Source organism: Pleurodeles waltl, chromosome 6, assembly GCF_031143425.1.
Source record: "Pleurodeles waltl isolate 20211129_DDA chromosome 6, aPleWal1.hap1.20221129, whole genome shotgun sequence".
Taxonomy (NCBI): domain Eukaryota; kingdom Metazoa; phylum Chordata; class Amphibia; order Caudata; family Salamandridae; genus Pleurodeles; species Pleurodeles waltl.
In genome coordinates, this window is record NC_090445.1 from 1,430,102,069 (window position 1) to 1,430,129,724 (window position 27,656).

General features: G+C 46.5%; 1 protein-coding gene across 4 annotated transcripts in view; it reads right to left on the reverse strand.

Annotated features, from left to right (window-relative positions):
• Nucleotides 1-3,708, reverse strand: part of DLG5 (discs large MAGUK scaffold protein 5) — a 1,179,851-nt gene extending 1,176,143 nt beyond the window's left edge. For 2 of the 4 annotated variants that reach the window (XM_069240807.1, XM_069240806.1), the window contains exon 1: nucleotides 3,162-3,708. In XM_069240807.1, the coding sequence (XP_069096908.1) occupies nucleotides 3,162-3,453 (292 nt within the window). In that variant the 5' untranslated portion in view covers nucleotides 3,454-3,708. The remainder of the gene's footprint in view (nucleotides 1-3,161) is intronic. The other 2 variants (XM_069240808.1, XM_069240809.1) reach the window with 2 other exon arrangements.
• Between the last annotated feature and the right edge of the window lie 23,948 nt (nucleotides 3,709-27,656).

The window sequence follows — 27,656 nt, forward strand, 5'->3', positions numbered from 1 at the left end:
GAACATGAAGCTGAAAGAATTCTGGGGATTAGGAAATAAAGAGATGACCGAGGTTCACAGTAGTAGTCCAGAAAGCACAGAAGAGACAGCAATGATTGCCTAGGACATAGTACAGACAACTAGATAAATATGTTGAAAGAGGTATACTGGTTCAGCCACCCTGGACTCCCGGCCTTGTATGTACTATTAGTGTAATAAAAGCATATACAAGTAAACATGGTTTGGTACGTCTAAAATGAGAGTCTAACTATAATGTCCCTGTAACCTTTGTGTTTTTTAAGTGGATTTCTGTGAGTTTTTTTTTTTTATTCTATTTCCTAACTATTAAGTCCCTGAAACCTTTGTTTCAATGGAAAAAATAATAATATATATTAATATATATATATACACACACACAAATCATTGCATCATAACAATATTTTGCTCTCTACATATGCCAAGTTGGTTATAAAAAACGAGCCAGAATAAAAACCATAGCACTTTGTGTCAGATTTCAATTTTCGCAAGGCCTATTTGTACGGTGTATCAAAATTAGAAATCCGAGTTGAGAAGTAGTGCAGTCGTTAGACATAAGATGCTATATAATATCACTGACAATCAGGAAATCCTAAACCACCCTTCTCTTAGTCATTTGTAAGAACGTCAACGTAACATGGTGGCGTTTCTGATTCCATACCAAAGATTGCTCTAATTTTCAAGACGTTAAAATATTCTTTTAAAGGAACAAAATATGAATTTCATTGTGTTGATTTAGCAAAGGACTCGACACTGACATGCTTTTAAATCACCACCAGGCTACAACATTTTTTTCCTAAGCACACCCTGTGCGGCTTTAATACAGCAGTGTTTAGGGATACGTTTAAGCAACTTAAAATAAACTAATGGAACCCTGATACAGTTCTAGGGTTTTGCCAAGTCTACCTTTTGATTGGCAATAACCATTCATCCATTTAATTTTCTCTGACTGTTGCAAGCAATAAGGCACCTTTGCACTGCATTAGTCCCTAACACTGTGTTGCCAGTTATTAAACAGGATCCGCTACAGTACAATATATACAAGCAACCACTGACATACTAAAATCACAAATGCAGGAAGTTAATGCACAAAGAAAGAACGCTAGGAATGGGACTACTATCCTTAAATCAAATCCACGCTTGTAGTGTTTTGCAGCAGCTTAGTAACCTCTATAAAGGATTCTCCAGTTATTGTCTCTGAGGTTTGTACACAGACTGCATTCACACTTAAAGGCAGCATACTTCACACGTACGTTTTACCTGGGGGTTGATCATGGGAGACAGCAATCACCTAACCACTATGCATGATAACACTGCTGTTCACGGTGGAAGTACATGCACCTTGGTACCCATCTTCTTTTCACAACTTTACATGGGTGTTTACCAACACCAGATTGTGTAGGTTTTTCTAACCACTTGCCAAAAATACATTACTAAATGTGACAAAGTAATTAAAAATGCTTACTGAGGCAGTTGATAAGCAAACAATACACCAGAGTGCATATAATCAAAAATTGTAGTAGTTTTTGGCTGAAGGTCTTTGCTCAGCCACTCACTTCAATAAAAGTTAGAAGGCACCTGAAATACAATACAAGCAGCTACAAAAGACCGGTGTTGGTTACAGCCAATGAATATGGAAAAGGTAAGGAGCATGAGGGAGCCGAAACCCAATAATCAAATGAACGCCAATAATAGATCACCCCAAAAATGTTAACAATATGATACAGTTACAGAGTTTCCAGTTGATCTAGCAGTCAGAGATTACACTCAATTTAGCAGCGTTAAGCAGAATAAAATATCAGCTACATAAACGACTAGATCACAAATAGAGCAAAATGATATTTATAACAGAATAAAAAACAAAATGTGGTAGGGAGAAGGAAATATGTGAATCTCTATTAAGGTTCAAACTCAGAAGTACAGTGAAAAATCATAAAAAACTATAGAATACCTAGTTAAGCCTCGTCTAAGCAAAAAGGACACATTCTAAGAGTCAACTCATAAAGAGCACTGACAGCATGACAAGTCGTCGACAAGGAAAATGGCAAAAGAAAACTCACAAAAAATCCCAATCCCATAGACAAATCACACTAGCTATTAAAAGATTCTGAAAATTCAGGATGTTATGATCATGGTTAGGTTTGAGTTTGGCATGTTATTAAGAAAGTAATAATTAAAAATACAAAATGATTTAGCGCCAACCCATTTTTTAAGATAAAAGAAATCTTCCATTTGCTTCATCTGCAACTGCACTACAAAGATGTACAATACAAATGAAATGTTTCTTAAACATGGCTCATAAAACTAACGTCTCCAGTGAAACTTTCAGCAGAAGTCTTGGAAAATGAGACTTTGGGTACATCATGGAAGCCTTATTCACAACACACGTTTTCTCGCAAATGCTGTATATTGCTATTCTACTGACGTCATTCACTTGAAGCTCTGCAGAAACGAAGTAGGAGGTGTCGTAGCAGTCGGTCACTGACGAGGGGGTGGAGTGTGAGCAGAAGTTAAACAAAACACTAGAAACTACATCCATTTTATAATAGTGGCGTTCTACCCGAGAATGTGGCATAACTATTCATAGCTTTATTTGCACTTCTAAAAGAACAATGTAACTCATTTAAGGTGTAATCTAAAATTTCAAAAATAAGTTTCACACAGTATTTGCACCTTTCGCGAATTTCAAAAAGCGCTTTAACAATACCCAATGATTTTAAGATTTGAAGAAGTAACTGGTGATCTGGTCGTCATAGGAAGCACAAAGTACAGGGTCCGGCAAAGGCTGGAGACGTCAACAGAAATAACTACCAAAGAGCCCCATGAATATGCATTATGCACACCTTCAACTCAGAGCACTGCGCTAAACAATGTACATTCAGCTGTGTGGTCAAGACAAAGCCCTTTGAAGTGCCAGTCTCTCGTCTCAATGCCACACACGCAGGCCCTCAATCTTAAATCATCACCCCCACTGCCTTATTCCATTATCAGTCATCCTAATTACCCTTTTGCCCCTTAAATCATCACATTATATCCCCCACCTACCTCACCAATCACCCAGCATAACTGCTTCCCCACTTGATACCCGTCACACTAACTACCCCACAGTTTCTTCACCCCAAGTGTCACCCACACATTTTACCAACCTCTTTCCCCTTCCTCCTGATCCTCCTCCTGCTGCAGCACTCTCAGGGCCCCGGGCTCGGTGTTCTCAAGCACGGCCCGAAGATCGGGGTAGGTGTCCCGCTCCTTCAAACTGAGAGTATGCAGCAACCGCTCCAGCAGTGGGCCCCCACTTGACGTCTCCAGCTCCCGCCGCTCTCGCCCGCTTAAGGCCCCGTGTTCTTCCAGCGCCGCCAGTAAGCGGTGGGGCTCTGGCAAAGCAGCCGAGAGCTGGGGCAGACAGCGGACAAGCAGCGCCCGGCGCGCCGGCTCCATGCCCGGTGAGGGGATTCGGTTCCTTATAGGGGGCGCCACCAGCCCGGCGCCCCTCCTGCGCCCTCCTCACAGCAATATTGAGGCCGCCTCATCCCGTCGCCGGTATCTAGGCTCCCGCCCCTCCTTCGCGGTGGTATTTGTAAACAATATGTAGCCGTAGGATTCAATTTACCGCGGTAGACCTCCGCCGCTGCTCCTTACTCTCTCGCCGTACTCTTACCTAGTGCATCCCAAGTTCCCACCGTATAGAACGGGGATAAACACTAGACCGCCAACGCAGATGTCAACAGCACGGCAGCCACGTTGGAAGTAGATGAACAAACTTGAAACAGTAGTCGTTCTGTGATATTGTGGTGACGATTTTCAGCGACGGATTTCCAACATGGCGCATGAGTGAACATTTGCGGTCTAGCATTTAAGAAGTTTCGTGCTTCCAGCCACCAACGCTGCGCCAAGTCTCATGGAAGCAGCTGGTAGGATACACTATCCCTGGCTTCAACATCGATGACCTCGCTGGTTTGTGTCAGTCACAACGACTTGCTCCCACGGCACAAACCAGCCCTTAGTAACGACGGTACTTCACGTCCGTCAAGTGTACAGCCGAGGCACGCACAAACATTTTTTTTCCAGGGACTGGTTCTTTAATAAGAACAACGCTGTTAATGTAAGCAACTACAACACACCGACCCGACTACGAGAAACAACTGAACTGTGGAAAAAAAAGAGGCAGGTATTGAAGTCGGACGAAAAAAGTCTGAGGAGGGGGAGGTCTGTGTCCGGGGGCGTGGCCAATGTAATTAAGGTCTTGATTTAAACACGTAAATTAATATATTTCTGTGATTCCGATAACGTGCCACCCTACCGGTATTTTCGTGCCTCTGAGCTTTCTGTTATTGCTTCCAGATAAGCCAATAATTGACAAACACATAAAAGCAGTGTCTTTGCGAGTAGTTTTGTTTTTTTAAAGATAAATGAACGAACACAAAGATTTTGTGTCAGATAATATTGAATATTCAGTCAGGAATTGTGAGACAGTGAACTAAGCATCACTGAGGCCCGTGGAAGGGGTAGTGGGCGTCAGAGTGTCCCAATTACTCCAGTTATGTTCACTCTATGGTACACATGTATAGCTTTTTTTCTCTCCACATCTCATCTTCGTCTGCATAGCTCACAACGCATCTCTTTCTTCGTCCGCACCCTATTTTCATTCTCAAATGAATGCACTTCTTTGCATCTCCTTCACTTCACCAACCCCCCAAGAAAACAACGCACGGACTCATCTCTAGGCACTGCGTTTTCTTTTATTTTAGCTTGTCAATATTTTGTCAACTGTGTACTTCAACTGCACTGAGTCACCGTTGTAAATGGAATATATGACTGTTGTTCTTTGCACTTTGCAAAGAGGCTAAGGATTGGATGATTGTGTAGTTTGAACACCTTTCTGACCTGACAGGCTCAGCTCTCTCTGTTGTGGCCCATTATTATTAACAACTGGAGACAATTCAAAGTATGCATGCAGTGCATGTAAGTGTTATGTGCTGCACGAAAAAAATACAGAAACACAACACCCTGGAAGATGCTAACACTCTTAGGGAATGCAAGCTTAAGTAACATGTAATATAAACATGAAATAACCATTCTGAGTGGTCTATCTTAACAGTTCCACATTCATTGATCAGAAACTAGATCAGAGTTTCTGACAGTAAAGTTAAGGGGATGATTATAGGGCCCAACAAGGACCCATTTCAACGTATGTTTTGAAGCATCATCAGGTCTGAGTCCTGAAGGGACCTGCTTCATTTAGTGGCACCATTTATCTGGTATAGAGACCCTGCTATAGCATGTAGTTTGGTAAAACGGGTAGAAGCGCATAGCCATTAGGATTTCTGGTAATATGAGTCTAAGATTACGATCATTAGATTGAACTGCATTAAGGACTGGGTTAGGCGTACTTAGCCTTTGCTTTGATAAGGCACATTTTTTGAAAAAATGCATTAGTCCTGGCTCGTGAGCACCACCAGACTCAATAATGTTTGTGCCTCATGGTTGTGGAAGTATTTTTTTGGGGTGGGGTAACAGTTTCATAGACAGTGATTCAACCTAAGTAGTACTCTGACAAACTGCTCTTTAAGGAAGTGGCATCTGGCAAAGGGAGAGAGGATACTTCTTTTGTGTCACCACCAATGAGTGATATCAGGCAAACAATTGAATTGACTGCAGCTAGATCAAGGGAAAACCACCTTTCCCTAAAGTGATGCCAGTGCTTAATTTGTGCTTGTTGTTTCCGGTGCTAAGCACCGGCACTTATTTTTGAGGGCCGGGGATTATTTTTCTGCCTCAAGCACTTGCTGCGACCAAGACATATGGGAAAGACGGAGGAAGGGAAAAACGAGAAAGCGTCCCAACAGGAGAAAGTAGAAAGCTGCTAGAGTGAGCTGAAGGGGCAGGGAGTGACTTTAAATGGATTGAAGAGCCAGAGATGCCTTCAGGATTACGCCGCCTCAGTATTCCGTGTTCACACATTTAATTGCAGCAGCTGCATGTTCAAAAGGAAGGATTGGGGCACCAGCACCTTTTTATTTACAAATTAAGCACTGAGTGATGCACATAGATTTGCCTGATCCAGATAGGATAATGCGGGGGAGGATAAAGGCAAATCCATACAGGGGTCATATCTGACAGATTTGCTTCGGGATTTTAGATGAAATATGTCTGACAAGCGAATGGCAGAGGAAAATGAAGATCTTTTTTGTTAGTACAAAAAGAGCTTGAGGGACTTCATCTGCATGGTGCAATAAATAAGGTTATGGAGGCTCAATGGAAGTAAGTAGATAAACACTCCTCTCTATGTTTTCTCCCTTGAAGATTTTGCATGAGTTTCCTACCATGGTTAAAGTAGACTCATTGATGCAAGGTTAGTGAGGCAAGGCTTTCTAATATTGGAAGAAGATAGCTAGTTTGGAAGTGAAAAGAGCTTATTCTGCATATAACTTTTCTATCAGCACAGCACCCTATTTCAGCTCCAGCATACAGTCTTTTATTAAAGACTTTCAGAAGCTGGCAGAATAACTGGTGTAGGAAGCAGAAGTGACTTCTACATTGGTGGTGATAGAGCTATAAGAGAGCTTCTTCTTGGATACATTGTATGATCCCTTAAGTGCAACACCATGTTTCTCTAATGCAGCCAAGCACCAGATGTGTAAGGTTTTTAAAAGAAGATGGATCACAGAAAGTGTCTTAATGAAGATTCCTTGGGGTACAAAGTTGTTCAGAAGTCAGCTAGAGGACATGGCAAAAAGATCAGCTGACAATAGGAAACGTATGGCACCAATTAGGCAACCGCTTAAAGGAATATCCTTCAGAAAGGGCAGAGCATATGGGCTGGCATTTTAGGCCAGAAATACAAATCCCCGTTTTAAGGAAAGGTGGTGTGGCCAGAAGAATCTTAATCTCAGCAGTCAGGAGTTACAGGTCAAGGTAATCTAAAGCATGACTATGTCAGAACTTCATAGGAGTATCATGTTGGAGCAGACGTAGATGTTTTTTGGAGGAGTGAAGACAATCTAGCACAGATCTGTTGGTGTTGGCGATTGTAGAAGAGGGATACCGATAGTATTCCAATCAGAGCCTCCAGATTAGTTCTGTTACGCACCTCATTCAACAAAGCCATTAAAGAGATTGGAATTGCAACAGTGGTTCCAGAAATTGCTTCAGAAGAAAGCAGAGACTGATTCCTTTCTATCAGAGGGCAGAATAGACATACTCAATTCTATATCAGGTGAGGAAGCCATCCGGAGATTTCAGACTGAGTTTTGACCTAAAAAGGTGAATTCCTTCTCTCCTCATATGAAATTCAAAATGTTAAACCCTCAAGCAATGCTTACTTTGATAAGGAGAGGAGGCTTCTTTACCTCATTAGATCTTCTCAATGCTTCCCTTCATGTTCCGGTTCATCAAGCATCCATAAAGTATTTCTGTTTTTGCATCCAAGAAGAGCATTTTCAATTTCAGGTAGGTTAATTTAACCTGTTATTTTGGGCTTTACTAGGGTGTTACCATCTTTGGTGGAAGCTGTTAATTCCTGAGAGATGTAATTGCTTCCTTATGTGGATGTCTGTCTTATTTGTTGTACTGCTATTCCTAAGCCCCAACAGCATATGGAGAAAGTATGTTAGCTAGTCCAGAGACATAGATTTTTGTTAAGTCATGCAAAGTCCCACTTGACACCAACACAAGAGCTACAGTTTACAGGGACTCATTTCAACACTGTATTGGCATTTGTGTTCCTTCATGTAGAAAGAAGGCAGAAGGGTTTTTTAGAACGGCCAGCCCGGTTGGTTCACAAAGCTCCAGCTGAGGAAACAGGGGTTGATGGCATATACAATAACCACCCTCCTTTGGCCAGATTACACATGTACCCCTTGATAAATCATTTGTTAGCCCTCTGGAACATAGTCATTGACCTATGAGGGGAGGGGTGCAGTGAGTATGCAGAATGTGCAAGGTCTCCAATTCTGTGGAGAGCAGAGTATCTATCAAAGGGGTCTCTTATAGATGTGGTTCCAACCAGAATACTATCTACAGATGCCAGCAATGTGGGCTGAGTTGTCACTCTGCAGGAAATGTCAATCCAGGGGAAGTGGTCCGTTGAGGAAACAAAGGGACCATACAGGTGGAGATGGTTTAAAGCTATTCTACTAGCTCTCACCAGACTGGACACAGATTCTAAATCAACATGTCCATCTCAGAACAGAAAACAGAGTGGTGACAAGCTATATAATTTTTTTAGGGGGGGCACTCGTGTTCATTGCTTGAGGTTTCTGGCACATTAGATTGGAATATAGGCAGAAGGCAATCTTCAGTACATGGTAACAGTATGTTTACCAAGGAGAGAGAATTGGGCAGCATATCATTTGACCAGAATGTTCAACAAATACATTCCTTATCTTTGTCCTCAAGGATATTCCAGCAGTTGGTGAAGAGGTTTGGGTTATCAGAAATGGATCTTTTTGCAATAATTGAGAATTCTCTCCTTCCTTGTTTCTGCCATGCCCAGAGACTTCAAAAGTAGATGCAATGTTGCTCCTGGTGCCCCAGTTTCCTGATTCATGCCTTTCCCCTGAAATGTATGATTTCAAGAGTGGCACAGAAGGACAGGGAAAACCATGCAACACTTATTTTTAATGATGAGAGGTTAGGTTTAATGTCTAAAGACTGTTCACAGAAGTAGGCAATTTAATTCAACAATCCAGGCAAATTGAAGCCATCCTCTCATTATTGCATGTTTTCATTAAATCAAGTAGAAGCATGTAATCATCTGGTTTACCAGAGGAACTGATGAAATTTTAGCTTTTTTGAAGGATGGCTTCATGATAGGGTTATCATCCTCTACTCTTACAGCCCAAAGCGCAGCTGTAAGAGCATTTATGAACCCCCAGTTAAAAGACAAAGGGGGTTATTACAACTTTGGAGGAGGTGTTAATCCGTCCCAAAAGTGACGGTAAAGTGACGGATATACCACCAGCCGTATTACGAGTCCATTATATCCTATGGAACTCGTAATACGGCTGGTGGTATATCCGTCACTTTACCGTCACTTTTGGGACGGATTAACACCTCCTCCAAAGTTGTAATAACCCCAATAGAGCCATTAGTCTATATGATAAAATGTTCTTGAAAAGACCAGTGAGGCATTCTCTTGTGCCACCATGGGATATACACTTGGTCTTACGTGCATTACTGCAGGCTCCCCTTGAACCTTTAGAAAATAAAGATTTAATATTTTCAATATACAAATTACTTTTTCTGGTGGCTATCTCTTCACCTAGAAGAACTGGATAGATTAAGTAAAGAACCATTCCTTATATTCTTTCCTGATAAGGTGGTTCTACTATTACACAGTTCCTAAAAATTTAGTAGGACTGTGTATTAGGTCAACAAAAACATCACCGAATAGAAACTGAGTCTACTTATATCATCAGTAAATGTTGGTTTATTGGCTAGCTCACGGTACCACCTTTAAACCCCTAACCTTTCAGGCTTATTATTGGTTATGATGAATACACTGATGATACAGTGATGTTATTGGTAACCTCAAACATGACATCTCAGATTCCCAAGGAATTTGTGGAAATAGATATAACCCTTTCATTTATCATTTTTACACACCCAAGGTGTCACAAAGAAAACATTCGAAAATACATTTTCAAATATTTATTGAAACTATATTATCCTTGTAAATAAAGCAATAGCTGTGATTATTAAGCAGCAACAGATAAGACAACTATATAAAAAACAAACAATAGCAATGAAGTTATGTAAAATGTCTTGCGTTTCATATAAACACTTTAATATAAGCAGGCGCATAAAGTCATAAAAAAATCAAATCAAAAAATCACGTAAACTACTATAAAAATGAAAAAAGAATTGAAAAAAATGAAAAGCCAATCAAAGAGTCTAGTAGGCACCGCAAATGAAGGACAGCATCCCTGAAATGTCCACCACATCCATTTCCAGAGCGTCATTGGGGCCAATGAAGGACCCTGCGTCTACAGACAGCAGATCAACGGAGGCCCGAACAGCAAGATTTAAGGGTCAAATATGGTAATTAAAAGCCCATTTAGCACAGGCTGACGGCAACAGTGCCAAGAGTGCATCCTGAGAAGAAGATCCAGATGCCAGGAAACATAAAGCGGAAGGATCATTCCACATTGGTGAAAGTGGCTCACAATAGGCATCTTGCAGCAAAGGAAGCATCATCACAGGACAGTACAGCCGAAGTGACCGCAAACAATTCACTAGCAGATGGAGTGCGACAGTTGCATAGCACTGCCCACTGGTGGTGGGGGTGCTGCTGATGCTGGTGGGGGGGAGGCTCCAGCCCATCCTCTGCAGCCTCGAATGGCTGCCCACTGGTGGTGGTGGTGGTGCTGCTGCTGCTGGTGGGGGGGAGGCTCCAGCCCATCCCCTCCAGCTTCGGACGGCTGCCCACTGGTGGTGGTGGTGGTGGTGCTGGTGGTGCTGCTGCTGCTGGTGGGGGGAAGCTCCTGCCCATCCCCTGCAGCCTCCGACGGCTGCACTACCATGGTTGGTGGTGGGGGCTCCATCTGAGTCCCTGCACCAGGCTTCTTGTCCTTCCTGCCTGCTGGTGCTGGCTCCTTGCCCTTCCTGGCAGCAGCTGGGGCTGGCTCCCTGGCCTTCCTGGCAGCAGCTGGGGCTGGCTCCTTGGCCTTCCTGGCAGCAGCTGGGGCTGTCTCCTTGGTCTTCCAGCCCGCAGGTGGGGCAGACACCCTTTCCTTGAGGCTGACTGGTGGCCTGGATCCTTTCCCACCCGAGTGGGTGTGGAGACTACAGGGCCCGTGGACTGGGTGGCTGAGGTGCTTGCCTGGGTTTTTGCCACCCTGGCCAGACGTGAAGGACTGGGGCGGGTAGGGAAGAGGTCAATGGTGGAGAGGAAAAACTTCTTAGGGACATTGGGGCGGGAAGAGGGAGAAGGTTTGGAAGTGGAGGAAGAGGGAGTGTTTGTAGGAGGTGTCTGCTGTGATTTGGTGCAGGTGCATGGGCTGGATGTTGTTGTGAGGTGGATGGCTGTTGGGTGTCTGAGTGCTTGAGAGGGGGGGTGACAGACACAGTGGGAGAGGACACAGGGGACGTGTGCATGGCTTTTGTGGAGGTGTCTGCTAGTGAGGTGTGTGTTCTGCTAGGTGTGGTTGTGATGCTGGTATTGGATGAGGATTTTAGTGCATGCAGGTGTGAGTGTAGACGCAACTGGGTGGGAGGCGGAGGAGGAGGGGAGACAGTGGAAATTGTCGATGTTGGTATGTCTGCATCTGGATGGTGTTTGTGTGGCTGCCTGTGGAATGATGTGTGGTGCTTGTGTTTGCCTGTGCCAGTCTGTGTGTTGTCTTGTGTGCATGCTCATCTGACTGTGTGCTTGGGATAGTTTGGGGTTGAGGGGAGTGGGATTGGGATTGGGAAGAGGAAGTTGGAGGGGGGAAACGGGGACAATGGCTGCCATCAAAGAGGAGGCCAGAGCCTGGATTGATCTCTTTTGGGCCGCCAAGCCAATGTGAATGCCCTCCATGAATGCATTAGTCTGTTGCATCTGGGCTGCCAGCCCCTGGATGGCATTCACAATGGTTGACTGCCCTAGAGAGATGATTCTCAGGAGGTCAATAGCCTCCTCACTCAGGGCTAACTGGGGCAGGGCCTGAGGTGCCTGGGGCGAAGGAGATGCCCTCCCTCCTGAATGAGCGGCACGGGCAACTCGATGAGGGGCTGCTGGGATGGCAGTGCTGGTACGGGGGGTGGCGGCTGTACCTGTAGCTGCGGTGGGCAGAGAGGTGTCCGCCACCAACAGGGAGCTTCCATCGGAGGAGGTATCTGTGTCCAAACTGTCCTCTCCAGTCTCCACCGTGGTGCTCCCCTCACCCTCCGTCCCACTGGTGCTTTCAGCATAGGTGGACTCTGGTTCCTTGGTCCTGTGAGATGCAGCTCCCTCCGTCGCCGCTGCCCCTGCTCCGCCGCCAGATTATGCTAATGCTAAGGGTGACAAAACAAAAAAGGGGGGGAAGAGACAAAGGATACACCGGGTCAATGGCTGCACCAACACCACAGTTGGCGTACACACCACGTCACACACAGGGAACAGCCCTACGCACTATGCATTGCACTACCAGTTATAATGCTAGCCACCAAGGCATGGGGTGGGGCACACACCGTCAAATGCAGCACACCTGGGACCCACACATCCCTTACCAGTTGTGGATGCGTGCGAGCTAAGTAGCAGGATTATCATTTCAGAACCCTGGCCAACATGGACCTACTCTGCAATGTCAGGCCTGGCCTAGGGGCACCCACTGCACACATCCCCCACCTGGGTACCCCCTACCATGCGTAAGTTGTAATGATGGGCACTGTACTCACCCCCTTGTGGCTGCTGTGATGCCCTCAAGTGCCCATCCAGCTCCGGATAGGCCACCGCCAGTATGCTGACCATCAGGGAGGTCAGGGTTCGACGGGCACCCCTACCTCGTTGGGAGGCCATCCCAGCTGGGCCTCCGCCGTCTTCTGTGCCTAGCGTCTCAGGTCCTCCCACTGTTTCCGACAGTGGGTGCTCTGCCTGCCATAGACCCCCAGGGTCCGCACGTCCTTGGCGGTGGCATGCCATATACCTTTTGATGGGCGCTGACCTGCAGAGAAATACATGCAGGAAATGGTATCAGTCAGACTGTCCTGCCTGTTACACTTATGGCCCGCCATGCCCCTTCACATCACCATTTGCACACACATGGCCCATCTCACAAGCTGTACGCCGCCCAGGAGACATCCAACCACCCCCCCCCCACACGAGGCCTTCACATACCTCTCCATGCATTCATGCCACGTGCATGGTGCTCACAGTGTACTCACATGTTAGTCTGGAGGCCCATACAGCAGTCCATACTGGGGTAGGACCCCATCCACCAGTCGCTCCAACTCCGCCGAGGTGAAGGCAGGGGCCCTTTTCTCAGTCACATATGCCATGGTAGGTTCCAGACACAGGTCACCGCAGCTCATGCAGTGTAGGTCCTCTCCTGCTGAAGGCCAGGTAGCAAGTGAGTGATCAGATAGAAAATGACTGTCATGTCCACGGCGGTGCATACTGTCACCGCTGGCGTACATCACCATTGGCCACTGTACCTGATAGACCTCCTACCGCAACGGCGCACAACGTCAGTGGAATTACCTCACTTCCACCTGTCCCTCTACACAGGACAGGCAGACGCTATTTCAGGGGGGGCAGACCCTGGATAATAACTGCATCACAGTTAAAAATAGGACATGCAGGACAAATACCAGTTCACCTAATCAGAATAACATCATGCATTGTACTGTTGTGGCTCAGATGTTTATTTTGTGACTGGCTCCTCACTCTTTTGTCCCTTAGACCGCAAATGCTGCGGATGAATTTGAGATGGAGTCATACCCCAGTGTACAGAACCCTGGTGGACTTGGCAACAATGGAGGACAGGCACATTATCTTCACCTATAGACTTGACAGGGCCACAATCACAGAGGTCTGTGCCCAATTGGAGCCTGACCTGATATCTGCTATCTGTCACCCCACTGGGATCCCCCCTCTTGTGTAAATCATATCTGTGCTCCATTTCTTGGCAACTGGTCTTCCAAGTGACAGTGGGCTTGGCAGCAGGAATGTCACAGCCAATGTTCTCAATAGTGCTGACAACTGTTTTCTGCCCTGATTAAACACATGTGCAGCTACATTGTTTTCACACAGGTGGAGGATTTGACCACATTGAAGGCTGACTTCTATGCAATGGGACATATCCCCGATTGATGGAACTCATATTGCATTTGTCCTCCTTCTCCGCTCCTCCAACAAAAAGAACAGGTGTTCAGAAATGGTAAGTTTCCACTCCATGAATGTACAGATGGTGTGCTTGGTGGACCAGTAAATTTCCCATGTCAATGCTAAGTATCCTGGGTCGGTGCATGATGCCTTTATCCTGAGGAATAGCAGCATCCCTAATGTGATGACCCAACTACAGAGGCACCGGATGTGGCTAATAGGTGAGCCCTGGGTCCCACCCAGTAGATGTTGGTGTATGGGTATGGTGTGGGCCATATAGGATAGTGTGTGCCTAAATGTTGTCCCTCAATATTTGCAGGTGACTCTGGTTACCCCAACCTATCATGGCTACTGGCACCTCTGAGGAATGCCAGGACAAGAGCAGAAGAACGTTACAATGAGGCACATAGGCAAATAACAAGGATAATCAAACAGACCTTTGGCCTCCTGAAGGCCAGGTTCAGGTGCCTGTATCTAACTGGGAGATCCCTGTGCTACTCCCCCAAGAAGGTCTGCCAGATAATCATGGCATGCTGCATATTGCACAACCTTTCCTTGAGACGCCATGGAGGAGGCTTGAGATGGCCCTGTGGCAGCAGTGGACCCTGTGGACAGTGAGGATGAGGAGGCAGAGGATGAGGACAACAGAACAGCAGTGATTCGACAATACTTCCAATGACACACTGGTAAGACAGTGTTGCATCACATTTCATTCTCATTATTTAGATTATCTTTGGCACTGGCATGCTGTTATTTCCCACTTCCATGCCCACTCACTGTACCCTTTGGCAACTCATTTTGCAGATGTTGGTGCCCCACTATCACTCCTGGTGTGATCACTGCAGCCAACTACAGGTTTTTACTATGTGAACATTACCTTACAGTTGAATTGCAATGTTTGAACCTGGTTAAACGAATACATACTTAAATAAGTTTGACATACTCCATACTTGTTTTTTTTCCAAGGGTGTTTATTGAAGTGCCAAGAAGAAGAGGGGCAAGTACAGGGGGATGGGGTGATGATGGAGGAAAGTCCAGGGTATTATTCCAGTCTATTTGTAGCACACGTACATTGTCCAAGGGGACATAGGAAGGAGAGCAATGGCAGTTCAAGGTGGACAGGGTGACAGAGTGGGACACAAGTGTGACAATCAGGAGAATCTCATTTCCTGGCGGGGGTCTTGGCAACAGTCTCTGGCTTCTGCCTGGATCGCAGGGAACGTTTGCAGGGTGGTTCACCTTCTGCATGGGGAGGGGTGCTGGTGGCCTGTTGGTCCTGTGGCGGGGCCTCCTGTCCATCTGCAGCAGTGGAGGTGGAAAGCAGTTCAGATGTCTGGCTAGTGGCAGGGGCCCACTGTTGTGAGACTGCTTCCCTCATAATGTTGGCCTTGTCTGCCAGCACCCCTGCTAAGGAGACCAGGGTGGTGTTGATGGCCTGCAAGTCCTCCCTGATCCCCTGGTACTGTCCCTCCTGCAGCCGCCTGTTCTCCTGCACGTTGTCCAGGATCTGGCCCAGCTTATCCTGGGAAGGTTGGCAGGTTCCCAGTATCTCTGTGAGTGCCTCCTGGAGAGTCAGTTCCCTGGGCCTGTCCTCCCTCTGGCGCTCAGCACTCCTCCCTGTTTCCCTGTTGTCCTGTGCCTCTGGCCCCTGAACCGTGTGTCCACTGACCCCGGGTCCTTGATTGTCTTGGGGGCGAGGTGTGCCCTTGGGTCCCTGTAGTGGTGGACACACTGCTGATTGACTGTGGTGGTGTGTGACTGTGGTTGGGTAACCGACTGTCCAGAGGTCCCTCATGGGCTATGTTGGTCATCCAGATCCAGGCGATCAGAGTTGCTGTCATCACTGTGGGCCTCTTCAGTTGGGGGACTGGATAGTGCTGGCACCTCTTCTCCACTGACATTTGCTGGGATACTCGTGGGGATGTAAATGCTGTGTTATTGTTTCTGTGTGTGACATATTGTGCATCAGTGGGTTGCCCTCTTTGTTTGTATTTACATTGGCAGCTTTCACTTGTGTACGTTGGTGTATGGTGGGATGATTAGTTCTCTTTAGTGTGCATGCATTAGTGATAAGTGTCCATGCAGGTCTGTGAGTGGTGTCCATGCATTGGCATTGGGATGAGTGAGATTTGATGGTGGGGGTGTGGGAGGTAGTGGAGTGATGGGAGTGAGGGTGGGGATATGTGATGGCATGCAGGTAGGGGGGTAGTAGTAGTATAGAGTTGACTTACTAGAGTCCAGTCCTCCTGCTACTCCGGCCAGGCCCTTAGGATGCATGGTTGGCAAGACTTGCTTCTCCCATGTTGTTAGTTGTGGGGGAGGCTGTCAGGGTCCACCCCCAGTCCTCTGTACAGCGAGTCGGTGTCTTGCTGCAATGGAACACACCTTCCCCCGTAGGTTGTTCCACCTCTTCATGATGTCGTCCCTTGTTCTGGGGTGCTGAGCCCACGTCGTTGACCCTGTCCACGGTTTTCCTCCACCATGACCTTTAGCTCCTCCTCTGAGAATCTGGGGTGTCTTTGCGGTGCCATGGGTGTTGTGTGAGTAGTGTAGGTGAGGGTGTGTAGGGTGATGTGTTGGGGTGTGTGACGCGGGGTGCGTAGGTTGTGTATAGGTGTAAGTGGTGTGTGGCTCTGGTTTTGTCTAGTCGTGGTGTCTGTCTCATGCCAATGGTTTGTATTCGTAAGGGGTTGTGGGTAATGTGAGTGTGTGTTTAATAGTGGTGTGGGTGTGGTGTGTGTATGGGTGTCAGGTGTGTGTTATTTACATTGTCCAATGTGGTGTTGTTTTGTATGTGTGTGTGTATTTTGAGCGCAGCGGTATGTACCGCAAATGGTTTACCGCCATTGAATGTCTGCCTTGGTGATTCGTGGGTCATAACATGGTGGGCGTTGTTCTGTTGGGGTAACAGTGTGGGTTTGGATACCGCCAGTTTATCACTGACCTTTGGTATGGCGGACTTGTGGTCTGTGGCTGAATAGTGACGGATTTGTAGTTGTGTGTCATAATATAGTGAACGGATATCCGTTCAGGGCGGTATGTTGGCGGCAGTCAGCATGGCGGTAAGTGGGATTAACGGCCAATGCCATAATGAGGGCCGTTGTCTGTTGTACTGTTTCATTAGAAAGATTATTTGGAGAGGGATCAGACATGACCTAAATAAAGTATCAGTGCCCTGGACCTGCCAGTGACATGTACCAGTGGCTTCAGGCAGTCAGGTTTAAACAAAGGAATAAGTGTAAAGCATTTAGAAGTAGCAAAACAACGGAATACGTAATTCAAGCAACACAAAAGAAATCCGACACCAATTCATAAAAATAGATCTTATTTTTAGCAATATTTAGACACCAAAATGAACAAATTCCAAAAGATGGTTTAAGAGATATGAATTTATAAGTAAATCATAAATCACAGCTTTTCACTGAAAAACGTGAACAAGGATTGGTAACCGCAAAGTTTGAAAACATTGTAAAACTTTGAAATGCCAATAGGAGGAATGTTAGTGATGGAGTAAGAGGCAATAGGAAGTATTAGGACAGTTATCTAGCCAGCAAGGCATTCTCATGTCCTATTCCAGGCTCTATCGGCAAACTGCCATAGACTTCAATGGAATGGTCCTGATGCAAAGATGCTGAAGGTGCTGTAAGAAGGTGAGAATGCTGTGCAGTTGACCTGCCTCTAAAAAAGAGCAGCCCCTGTCATGTGTGGTCTCCATTTGCCCTTCAGAGGATGGCCTACACTTTGAAGCTTGCCTTTTGGGCCCACACCCAGTGTAGCTTCCTGAGAGGGAGAGGTGACATCTCTTCCAATGACAGTCTTCTATTTGTCATACTCCTGGAAGTCATTCACAGTCGTTCCAAGGAGGGCAGAAGATTGTCTTGTTACCACCATCAGCGAGTGGCTACAGCAAATATTGGCCACCAGAATGGCAACTTTCTAAAAGTTGCATTTCTTAAAAAGTTACATTAAATTCAACTTGGCCATCAAGTTGGGTTTAGTGTAGAGGTTATTTTGATACCTTGGGGAATCAACTTTAGTAGTTCCATTCAGAGGTTAGCACAACCGAGTTGTCAACGCGTATCACTGTACTCGACAATGGGGCTACTAACGGTTCCACAGTAAAAACAAAACAAATGTGTTTAGTTTTACATTTAGGACACCTAAAACATGTCCTACTCTTTATATATAGAGCACCGTACCTTAGGACACAACATGGCTGTTGTAAGGGTGACTTATGTATATTAGAAAGGGAAGTTTCAGCTTTGCCATTAGTTTAAATAGCAAAGTCGAGTAAGTAGTTTGAAGGCATTCTACCAGTCTGCAGTGCCAGATTGGGAGACATGTTTTCACATTGTCACATCCATGGTGGCACAAGAGCTGTTGCAGTCTTAGTGGGACACTGTAAGTTACAGGCCCTGGGTACACCTGGAACTATATTCAAGCGCCATATAAGTAGGTAAACGTATTCCAAGTGTGTTTAGGCCAATCAAACATATACTTTTTAGGGTTAGAAGAGTGGCATTGAAGTCTGGTTAGCAGGCCTCAGTGCACTCTGAGTCGAAAAACCCACAGCATCAGTCTAAAACCTTCGGGGTGATCATGCAAAAACTGGCATTTCCTTACAGTTCTCTTTTCTAGACATTTGTAACACAGCTATGTGGGCTGCACCAAAACATTTATGAAACACGTCCGACTTGATCTAGGAGGAAATGTGTTGCCTACTTTTGGTTCTACAGTGTTAAGTTCTGTAATTAATGTGCAGTTTGTAGTTGGCTTAATGATTCTTGTTTTTGGTATGTTCATTAGTAATAAACTTATAATGCACAACAGGTAGTTGTATTTGTGATTTATTCAGACAATTGTTGTTTTTGTATAAGCCCATGAAATATGGAAAACATTTTAGTTACTGCACCAAATATATTGAGCTAAAAATATGGAAATATAAATATCATTTCAGTCAATCACCAATTACTAACATTCTAAACCATTGGTAATTTCTACCTGATCATATTTGTAATGTGATATTCAATTTGTTCACACATTTCATTTTCAATATAATTTATACATTAGAAACAGGGTGCTCAAAACTCCCCCTTAGTAAAACTATAAAACAAACAGCAAATTCCCATACACCGATAAATGTAATTAAACATCAAACCATATCCTTTTCAATACCATTGACACTGCAACACCATCTTCTCATCTCATCCCAATAGATGAGATATAGGGTAGACTACACTAGATTGTTGTGAATAGACATGGCATTAACAGCAATCCATACAAACACTTCAAAAGTATATAAATTGCACTAAGGCTGACAATTTTTCAGTTATAAAAATATAAATTATAAATACCTAATGAACTAGCCAAACCCAAAGCCAGCAACATAGACCCTTCACACACACAGCCCCTATGTGACGCCCTCTCCAACCACTTCCACCACAAAATCCTGGGCATCCACAACAGCTTCATACCACACACACCCACCACACACAACCCTCATTCACCCAACTCAGCCCCCACTCATGACCCCCCTACCACACTCACCACCTGGGCCCCCACCACACACGAAGAAACCAAAAAAACCATGAACTCCATCCGTTCCGGATCCCCCTCCGACCCCTGCCCACATCGCATCTACAACAAAGCCAGCCCAACCATCGCCCCCATACTCCACGACATAATCAACTCCTCCTTCGACGACGCCACCTAGCCAGACCCCGGGAAGCACGCGGAAATCACTGCTCTCCTAAAAAAAAACAAAGCCGACCCAGAGATCCTCTCCAACTATTGCCCCATCTCCCTCCTCCCCTTCCCCGCCAAGGTCGCCGGGAAACTAGTCAACACCCGCCTATCCCACTACCTCGAAGAAAACAACACTCTTGACCCCTCACAATCCGGGTTCCGCAAGAACCACAGCACGGAAACAGCCCTTATCGCATGCACTGGCGACATTAGGACCAAAGTCGACAAAGGCGAGACCGTCGCACTCATCCTTCTAGACCTCTCCGCAGCCTTTGACACTGTCTGCCACCACACACTCCGCACACGCCTCCACAACATAGGAATTCGCCGCAAAGCCTTAGACTGGCTCACCTTCTTCCCCACTGACCGGACCCAGAGTGCCCCTGTAAAAATTGATAAATAAGTATTCTCATTCCCATTAAAGGAGACCATTTTCAAAACTATGTTAGTAAGGAGGGAGCAAAAGGAAGAGCAAGAGACTAAATTAGAAATATTGTTAGAGAAAGGTGTAGAGGGATGGAGAGCAAGGGTGATGGTAGAAGAAAGGAGAAGCGACACGCAACAATGAAAAAAGAAGAAAGGCATTGGAATGGATAATGCCATGAGTAATACATGTTTGGAGGAAGAACAATTTAGTGAAAAGACTATGGAGAGAACAATGATGGAGAGATTGTAAGAATGTGTATTTGTATGGCCCTTGAAGAAATTTGGATTATAATATGGTGTGGTTGTGGAAACTCAAAGTGTAGCAATCGTGGTGTTGCGTAGGCTCTCATTATTCTAATGAGACTACTGGATTTTGAGCAGCAAGGTCGTCCACGGTGTGGGAGAATGAGTCTGACCCACTGTGGGTGACACCTGTCGCTCTAAATCCGGGTTTTGCTCCGGCTAACTAGCAGTGCCTCATTTCTACCAAGAGATAGGGATGAATGGGCAGCTGAGTGCATGACATATTAGGCTTCTCAGGGAAGTCCTGGTCGCTCAGGTCGCATCCGGTTCTCTCATTCACAATTCGGTCTCCTACATAAATGACAGTCAGAAGCAGTATATGTTCTAATAATTGGTTTAATAAAATGACTGCTTCTTAGATAGCAATGTGTGAGCTGCAATAACCAGGACGACACAACATGACAATATTAAAATGGTGACTAGGAGACTGAAGCACAAGAATAATGCTATAATATTGTCACTAGAAGTTTATGGATTATTTCCTTTCTAAGTGATAATCTGAGCACAGCATGTTAAGCTCTAATTCTGCCTTTCAGGTCCCCCGCGAGGACATCGACTCTCATACCTGAGCAAAGGCCTGTAGTCTGCTTTAGCATCTGCAGCAAAGCAGTCAGCAATCAGCATAGAGTTGTGGTTCCCTGGCTGGAATCTCCCCCCTAACGTGTAATGGGACTAGGAAGTGTTTTTATAATAACACAGCTGATGTTCTAAGAAAATGTCCCTACGTAAAGCTGTGTATTTTCTACGAATGTTAGAGACTAAGGCCCTCATTCTGACCTTGGCGGGCGGCGGAGGCCGCCCGCCAAAGTCCCGCCGTCAGGTTACCGTTCCGCGGTCGAAAGACCGCGGCGGTAATTCTGACATTCCCGCTGGGCTGGCGGGCGGCCGCCTTCAGGCCGCCCGCCAGCCCAGCGGGAAAGAGGCTTCCACGATGAAGCCGGCTCGGAATCGAGCCGGCGGAGTGAAAGCTGTGCGACGGGTGCAGTTGCACCCGTCGCGTATTTCACTGTCTGCGCAGCAGACAGTGAAATACTTGTAGGGGCCCTCTTACGGGGGCCCCTGCAGTGCCCATGCCAGTGGCATGGGCACTGCAGGGGCCCCCAGGGGCCCCGCGACCCCCACTACCGCCATCCGGTTCCCGGCGGTCGGACCGCCGGGATCTGGATGGCGGTAGGGGGGGTCGGAATCCCCTCGGCGGCGCCTTGGAGGATTCAATGGGGCGGCGGGACACTGGCGGGAGACCGCCAGTGTTGCCGGTCCGACCGCGGCTTTACCGCCGCGGTCGGAATCCCCATTGGAGCACCGCCGGCCTGTCGGCGGTGCTCCCGCGGTCCTCCGCCCTGGCGGTCTTTGACCGCCAGGGTCAGAATGACCGCCTAAACGTCTACCACGTTCACCGGCAATGTACCAAACTGTAGCCTTGACTGAAGCACAAAGTGATCAAGAATGTCTAGGTTGAGAACACAGTGCTGGGCTAAGCAAAAACAGTTAGATGAAAATAAAACAAGACCATAAAACTGGTTATTGTAAAAATAACAATGCGAAGCTGAATAAAATATATCTAGGTCAAAGTGCACAGCGGCCTAGTGTGTTAAACAAACGTGCATGGAGCTATAACTAAAATGGCTACACAACAGTGGTTTAGGGTTACCCACAGCAAGAAAGTTGAAAGCAGCTACATGGGCACTCTTGGGGGTGCCAACTCTGATGCAGAGCTGTCAGTCACAGGGACCAGTCAGTTCCAGGGGCGCAGTTACCTGTTGGCTTTATCAGTCTACAATCCAGTTCTGAATCCTATGTTCAACTACCATTGAAAACATTGGAGTGGTCCTCATGAAAGGGATACAGTGTGCTGAAAATGCTAAAGAATGCTGAGGATGCTGAGCCAGTGGTGGGGGCCTTCCTGTGGCCATCCTTTGGTCGTCAATCTTGAGGGGCGACTTAGCCCCCAGGCGTCAATCCCCCACAGAGCCTAGCGTTTTCCTTCGGTTGGTGATTGTTTCCATGCTGGGCAACTGAATGGCAATCTGACAACTGTCCCAGGTCAGCAGACTTCAGCGCAACTTTTGAGTGTCAGGACTCAGGGGGTCATTCTGACCCTGGCGGCCGGTGGCCGCCAGGGCCACCGACCACGGGAGCACCGCCAACAGGCTGGCGGTGCTCCCACGAGCATCGCGGTCAGAAGCGGCAAGTCGGCGGGCTCCCGCCGACTTACCGCTGCTCGGGGGAATCCTTCATGGCGGCGGAGCGCGCTCCGCCGCCATGAGGATTCTGACAGCCCCTACCGCCATCCTGTTCATGGCGGGAAACCCGCCATGAACAGGATGGCGGTAGGGGGTGCCGCGGGGCCCCTGGGGGCCCCTGCCGTGCCCATGCCAATGGCATGGGCACGGCAGGGGCCCCCGTAAGAGGGCCCCGCAAAGTATTTCAGTGTCTGCCTTGCAGACACTGAAATACGCGACGGGTGCAACTGCACCCGTCGCACCCCTGCAACTACGCCGGCTCAATTCTGAGCCGGCGTCCTCATTGCAGGGGCATTTCCTCTGGGCCGGCGGGCGCTCTTTTGGAGAGCGCCCGCCGGCCCAGAGGAAATGTCTGAATGGCCGCCGCGGTCTTTTGACCGCGGTGCGGTCATTTGGCGGCGGTACTATGGCGGACGGCCTCCGCCGTCCGCCATAGTCAGAATCACCCTCTCAGTCTCCCAGGGTGCACCTCAGCATTCAGCACCAAAAAGCGTGACTGCCGCTGGACACTGAGGTGCAGCATGGGGCAAATTTCTGGTATTGCTGTAACTGTAAACCAGTAGGCCAGTGGGAACTGGTCTTTTGATGGACTTCACCAAGACTCCGACACACGCTCAGCATCCTTAAGCATCTTCAGCATTCTGTATCCCATGCATGAGGAACACTCTGTTGATTTCAGTCTCGGCTTGACCATAGGATTCAGAACTGGACTGGAGACTGCTAAAGCCAATAGGTAACTGCCCCCTTAGGTCTCACGGGTCCCTGTGGTTGTCTCCCTATTGGAGTTGGAAGCCCCAAGAGTGACCATAAAGCTGTTTGCAACTTGATTCTAGTGCATAATCCTAAACCACTATCACAGTAGATTACAAAGATGTATTGAATTCTTCTAGTGGATAACCCTAAACCACAATCACAGTAGATTACAAAGGTGTATTGAATTTAGTGGAAATCAGTGATTTATTGTTTCCTCAAAAATGTATATCTCCGGAACCCTCCAGTGGATTTTAGTCATTCAGGTGTTTAATTAAAGATTGAAATACAACTTATTTTTATACATTGATGTTGGGTTTGTATTGTGATGCATTTTCTTCTTATGTTACTTCTTCATGCTTTACCCTTGTTACTTTGATACAGCCTGAATGCTATGAGCCACAGCTTCCCAGGACTGAGGTAAGAATTTACAAACAAACCTGACTGGACCTGACCCAAATTTATGCATTATTACACTGTGAGTTTGCTCAACCACGTTGTATAATAATCTACATTTTCTGATGGCACACAATTCATGTGGGAGTGTATCGTGGCACTGAAGCAGGAGCTGTATGGGCAGAGACAGCGTCATGGCTAGGTGGAGAGGTAGGTGTTCTGTTTCTTGTGGAATTCAAGAACTAAGGAGGGGGCTGTAATGTGCAGTGTTAGTTCCTTCCCAACATAAGGAGCAAGGTAGGATAAAGCGTGACCAGATGTGGTTCTGTGTATGCATGTGTGTGTGTGGGTGGGTGGGGGGGAAATGGGGGCTGAGTAGAAGCCAGCTAAGCAAAGATGTTTGGTAGGTCTGTGAAAGTTTATGTGGTTGTTCAGGTAAGTGGGGCCAGTGTTGTGTAAGGCTTTATATGTGCACATCTGTGTATGAGGAGTTTGAAGAGTGCTTATTAGTGGATTGGTAGCCAGTGGAGGTCTATGAGGTGTTGAGTGAAGTGAGTGTGGGCTTTAAGGTTGAGGGTGAGCCTCGCTACTGACTTTGTATGGTTAGGACTCTTCTGGCTTGTTGAGCATTGATTCCATCATAGAGTGTGTGTGGCTGGAGTTCACCTTGCTGGTGATGAGGGCTTGGGTGTTGGTTCTGCGAGTGTTGGTGGGGAGCCATTTGAATATCTTTTTGAGCATATAGAGTGTGTGGAAGCAGGAGACTGAGCCTGTGTTCACTTGGCTAGACATGGCGAGTTGTGAATTTCCCCAGGCAGTATCCACAACGTTTTGCAGATGTCACTTTGTGCCTGTATTTGGGATCATCAGTTTACATGGCAGCTGTCCTGCGACACAGAGCCACATACAGGTGCCACACTTTTGTGCTGAAAACTATGTAATTACTTTATTTTCTTACCCTCTAGCAGGTGTAGTGAAACAGACAGAATGAATGAACTTTCAGTGTGCGAATGTCACTTGGAACCTTATTTCTGAAAGTACGCGCCCCAGAAGAGGAAAGTGGACTTGCAGAGAGTAATCTGCTGTTTGTGCATCTATCAGAAAGACAGTTACCACAGGTAAGGCATTTATTATTTTGGTAGATACTCGTAAGTGCAGAGTCTACACCTTGTTAATCAGTACCAAAGAAAATCTACTCTCCAAGGAGACTGATCTGAGGAGTGGATGTTTAGCCCGGAAGTCCTACAGGAACGAGTGAGAAAAATGCCCTCCTTGCAGATTTGCAAATCAATGCAGTAGGGCTTGGTGAATATTTAGGTGCCCAGATGGCCACATGGTAGATGCCCCAAACCAAATGCCCAAGCTAAAGCAGCTGTTGTAATTTTTGTTTTGGGAGAAAGAGCCTGAAACCACCCCTCTCAGAATCCTTTGTGACATGGATGTAACTCAGTTTGATGTAGAATACAGTCCATGTGGATATGGTTTGCTACTGGATCACCTTTCCCTTTTTCACAGCAGCAAAGCCAGCAAACAGTTGCTCATCAACATAGTACTCCTAACATATGTCAATGTAGACTACGAACCTTTGGGTCCAACTAGTGATGTTACTCCTCTTCTTTGAATTGATGCAGTGGACAAAAGAATGCTGGGAATATGATGAATTGCCCCACTTGGAATGGAGACACCACTTAGGGAAGTAGTGATACACAAATCCTAAGTACTGTATTGTCATGGATAACGTTAATCTGAGGAGGTTGCACTTACAAGGCTTACAGCTTGCTAATGTGAATCACAAAAGTGATTGCAATGAGAATACAATTTTCAGTGTAAACAGCCTCAGAATACAATTGTGCAGAAGTTCAAAGTGCACTAACTCCTGCATTTATCTCACTCCAGTACTTTAGATTTCCCATGTTTCCCCCACCAATGGCATTCAAAACAACCTGGCACTGTGCAACACTTATCAGTGGATATACCTTGTCCACTTTTATTGACATAGACACATGCAATTGCCCATAAGTATTTAAATTCAGTTGATGTGGTGAGACATTAATTTTGTCAGATAGCCCTCATCATTACTGCTAATTAAATCACAATTCTTTTAATACAATCATCAGACTGAGTTTGTGGTCTTATAAATCAAGAAGAATCAATTCAAAATAAAATTCAAATAGAAATTCAGAAATAGCAGTGACTGATTGGCCATTGAGTCCTGGCCTCTGTTTGTCATGTCTCTTTGACGCATTTTGTCTATACTCAATCCCACATTTGGTTTTGGAGGGGGCTCAGTCCATAGTGTTTGTTGAGCATGTTTCTCCGAGGGGGTAGTCTCTATTTTTTGGGATTAAGCCCAACTTGCTACCTGGTGTGTGTCTGTGCCCTGCCATCCATCCTGGTGGGTCTGAGCTGCGAGTGCCGTGTGCTGCTTACTCCTCCTAGCTGGCCTCTTTTCACCCTGGCGTAAGGCATCCCCAGGTGTGTGGCGCTTACCGTCAATTTTTGTAAAACCTCCTTTAATTAACCGTCACAAGGCCTGAGAGCCTCACGTCTCCAGGCAGCTCCCCCCATCTCTCCTCCTTTTTATTTTTCTTTATTTTTATGCGCAGCCTGACTGTGCAATTCCTGCAGCCAGGTTTGCCCAGAAAATCTCAATTCCTTCCGATGATAGGTTCATGCCGTCTAGTGAGTATAACTCCGGTTGTCTGGGGTGGATCAAACCATGGCGTATGCTCTCCAGCCCGTTTGCTTTGCAGTTCTTGCAGCCTGCCATGTTCAGCTTCCTTCTAGAGTTGTCAAACGCCTTGCTCGAAAAAGCCCCTCGCCAATTGATCCTGGGGATTATTTCTGACCATATGATGGTGGTGTTGGCGCATAACCTTGTAATTTCTTTCAAACTCTGTCTGATCTCATTAAGAAGGATCTTTCTCCCCACCGGGGCCAAGTCGTTACCCCTCAGGTGTACGATTATAATATCTGGATGTCTCTGAGCTCTCTAAAATAACCCCCGCACTGTCTTGCGGGCCCACTTCATGCCGGGGGAAACCCCACCATCTGATTTTACTCGCTGTTAGGTTTCTCCTCACGTTATTGACGATTTGATTCCACTATACTTGTAATCTAGAAATGAAGGAGTGCCCATACTGTCCTGGGTGGCGCACCTCTCAATGTAATTAGAGGCAAATTCCATTTATATTAAATGTGGTCGTATGTAAATTTTGTATGCTTTGGAGCGCCACCTACCCACAGCTTTGATAGCATTTTCTTCTAACCCAAAATCTGCTGCAGTTGTGGCTGCCCCTATGCGGAAAGAGTGGGAACCAAAACTGCTGGTGCCAAGCCTCCTTGCCTTAATGCTTTGCCCATGACTGCAGAGAACTGGTGTTTGCTCAACCAATCCCCATTGCTGTGCATAAATAGGGGATCCGGCGATCCAGGGCGCGTTGTCAGGTAATTTTTTTAACTGCAGACCGGACAATGCTTTGGTTGTTTTATGCAGTTGAGCTGAATCCAAGTGCTCCTGCCTTGCTGGTCTGTCTTTGACTTCCTTAGTAGAAGATGCACCCTGTCTGACACTGGTCTGCAATCCTCAGCCTGGAGGCAACTGCCGCTGCCCATTCTCTTTGCTGTGGCTACTACCTCACTTACGTGAAAAGCCCCAAAGAAAGCTGTAGTTAAAACTGCTCTGAATATACCTAACTCATACGGGTTGTCTGCCACTGTCTCCAGTGTGTCTATCAGCAGTGTCAGCTCAGTGAAATCTATGGGGTGTCTGTTGTCCTGCCTTGATCCCTCGTGCCATTTCCAGCCCTTCATGGCTGTTCTAATGTAGTGTGAGGCTGTGGGGTCTATGCACGTCTGAATGTTTTAAAAATGAGCTACCGCTGCCCAAGACTTCGTTTTCCCCTGCTGGTAGGCCCATTTGGTGAAGCATTCCACTGCCGGTCTAGTCGCCACCGGATCCCTAAGTGACTTTAGCCCTCCTATTTCCA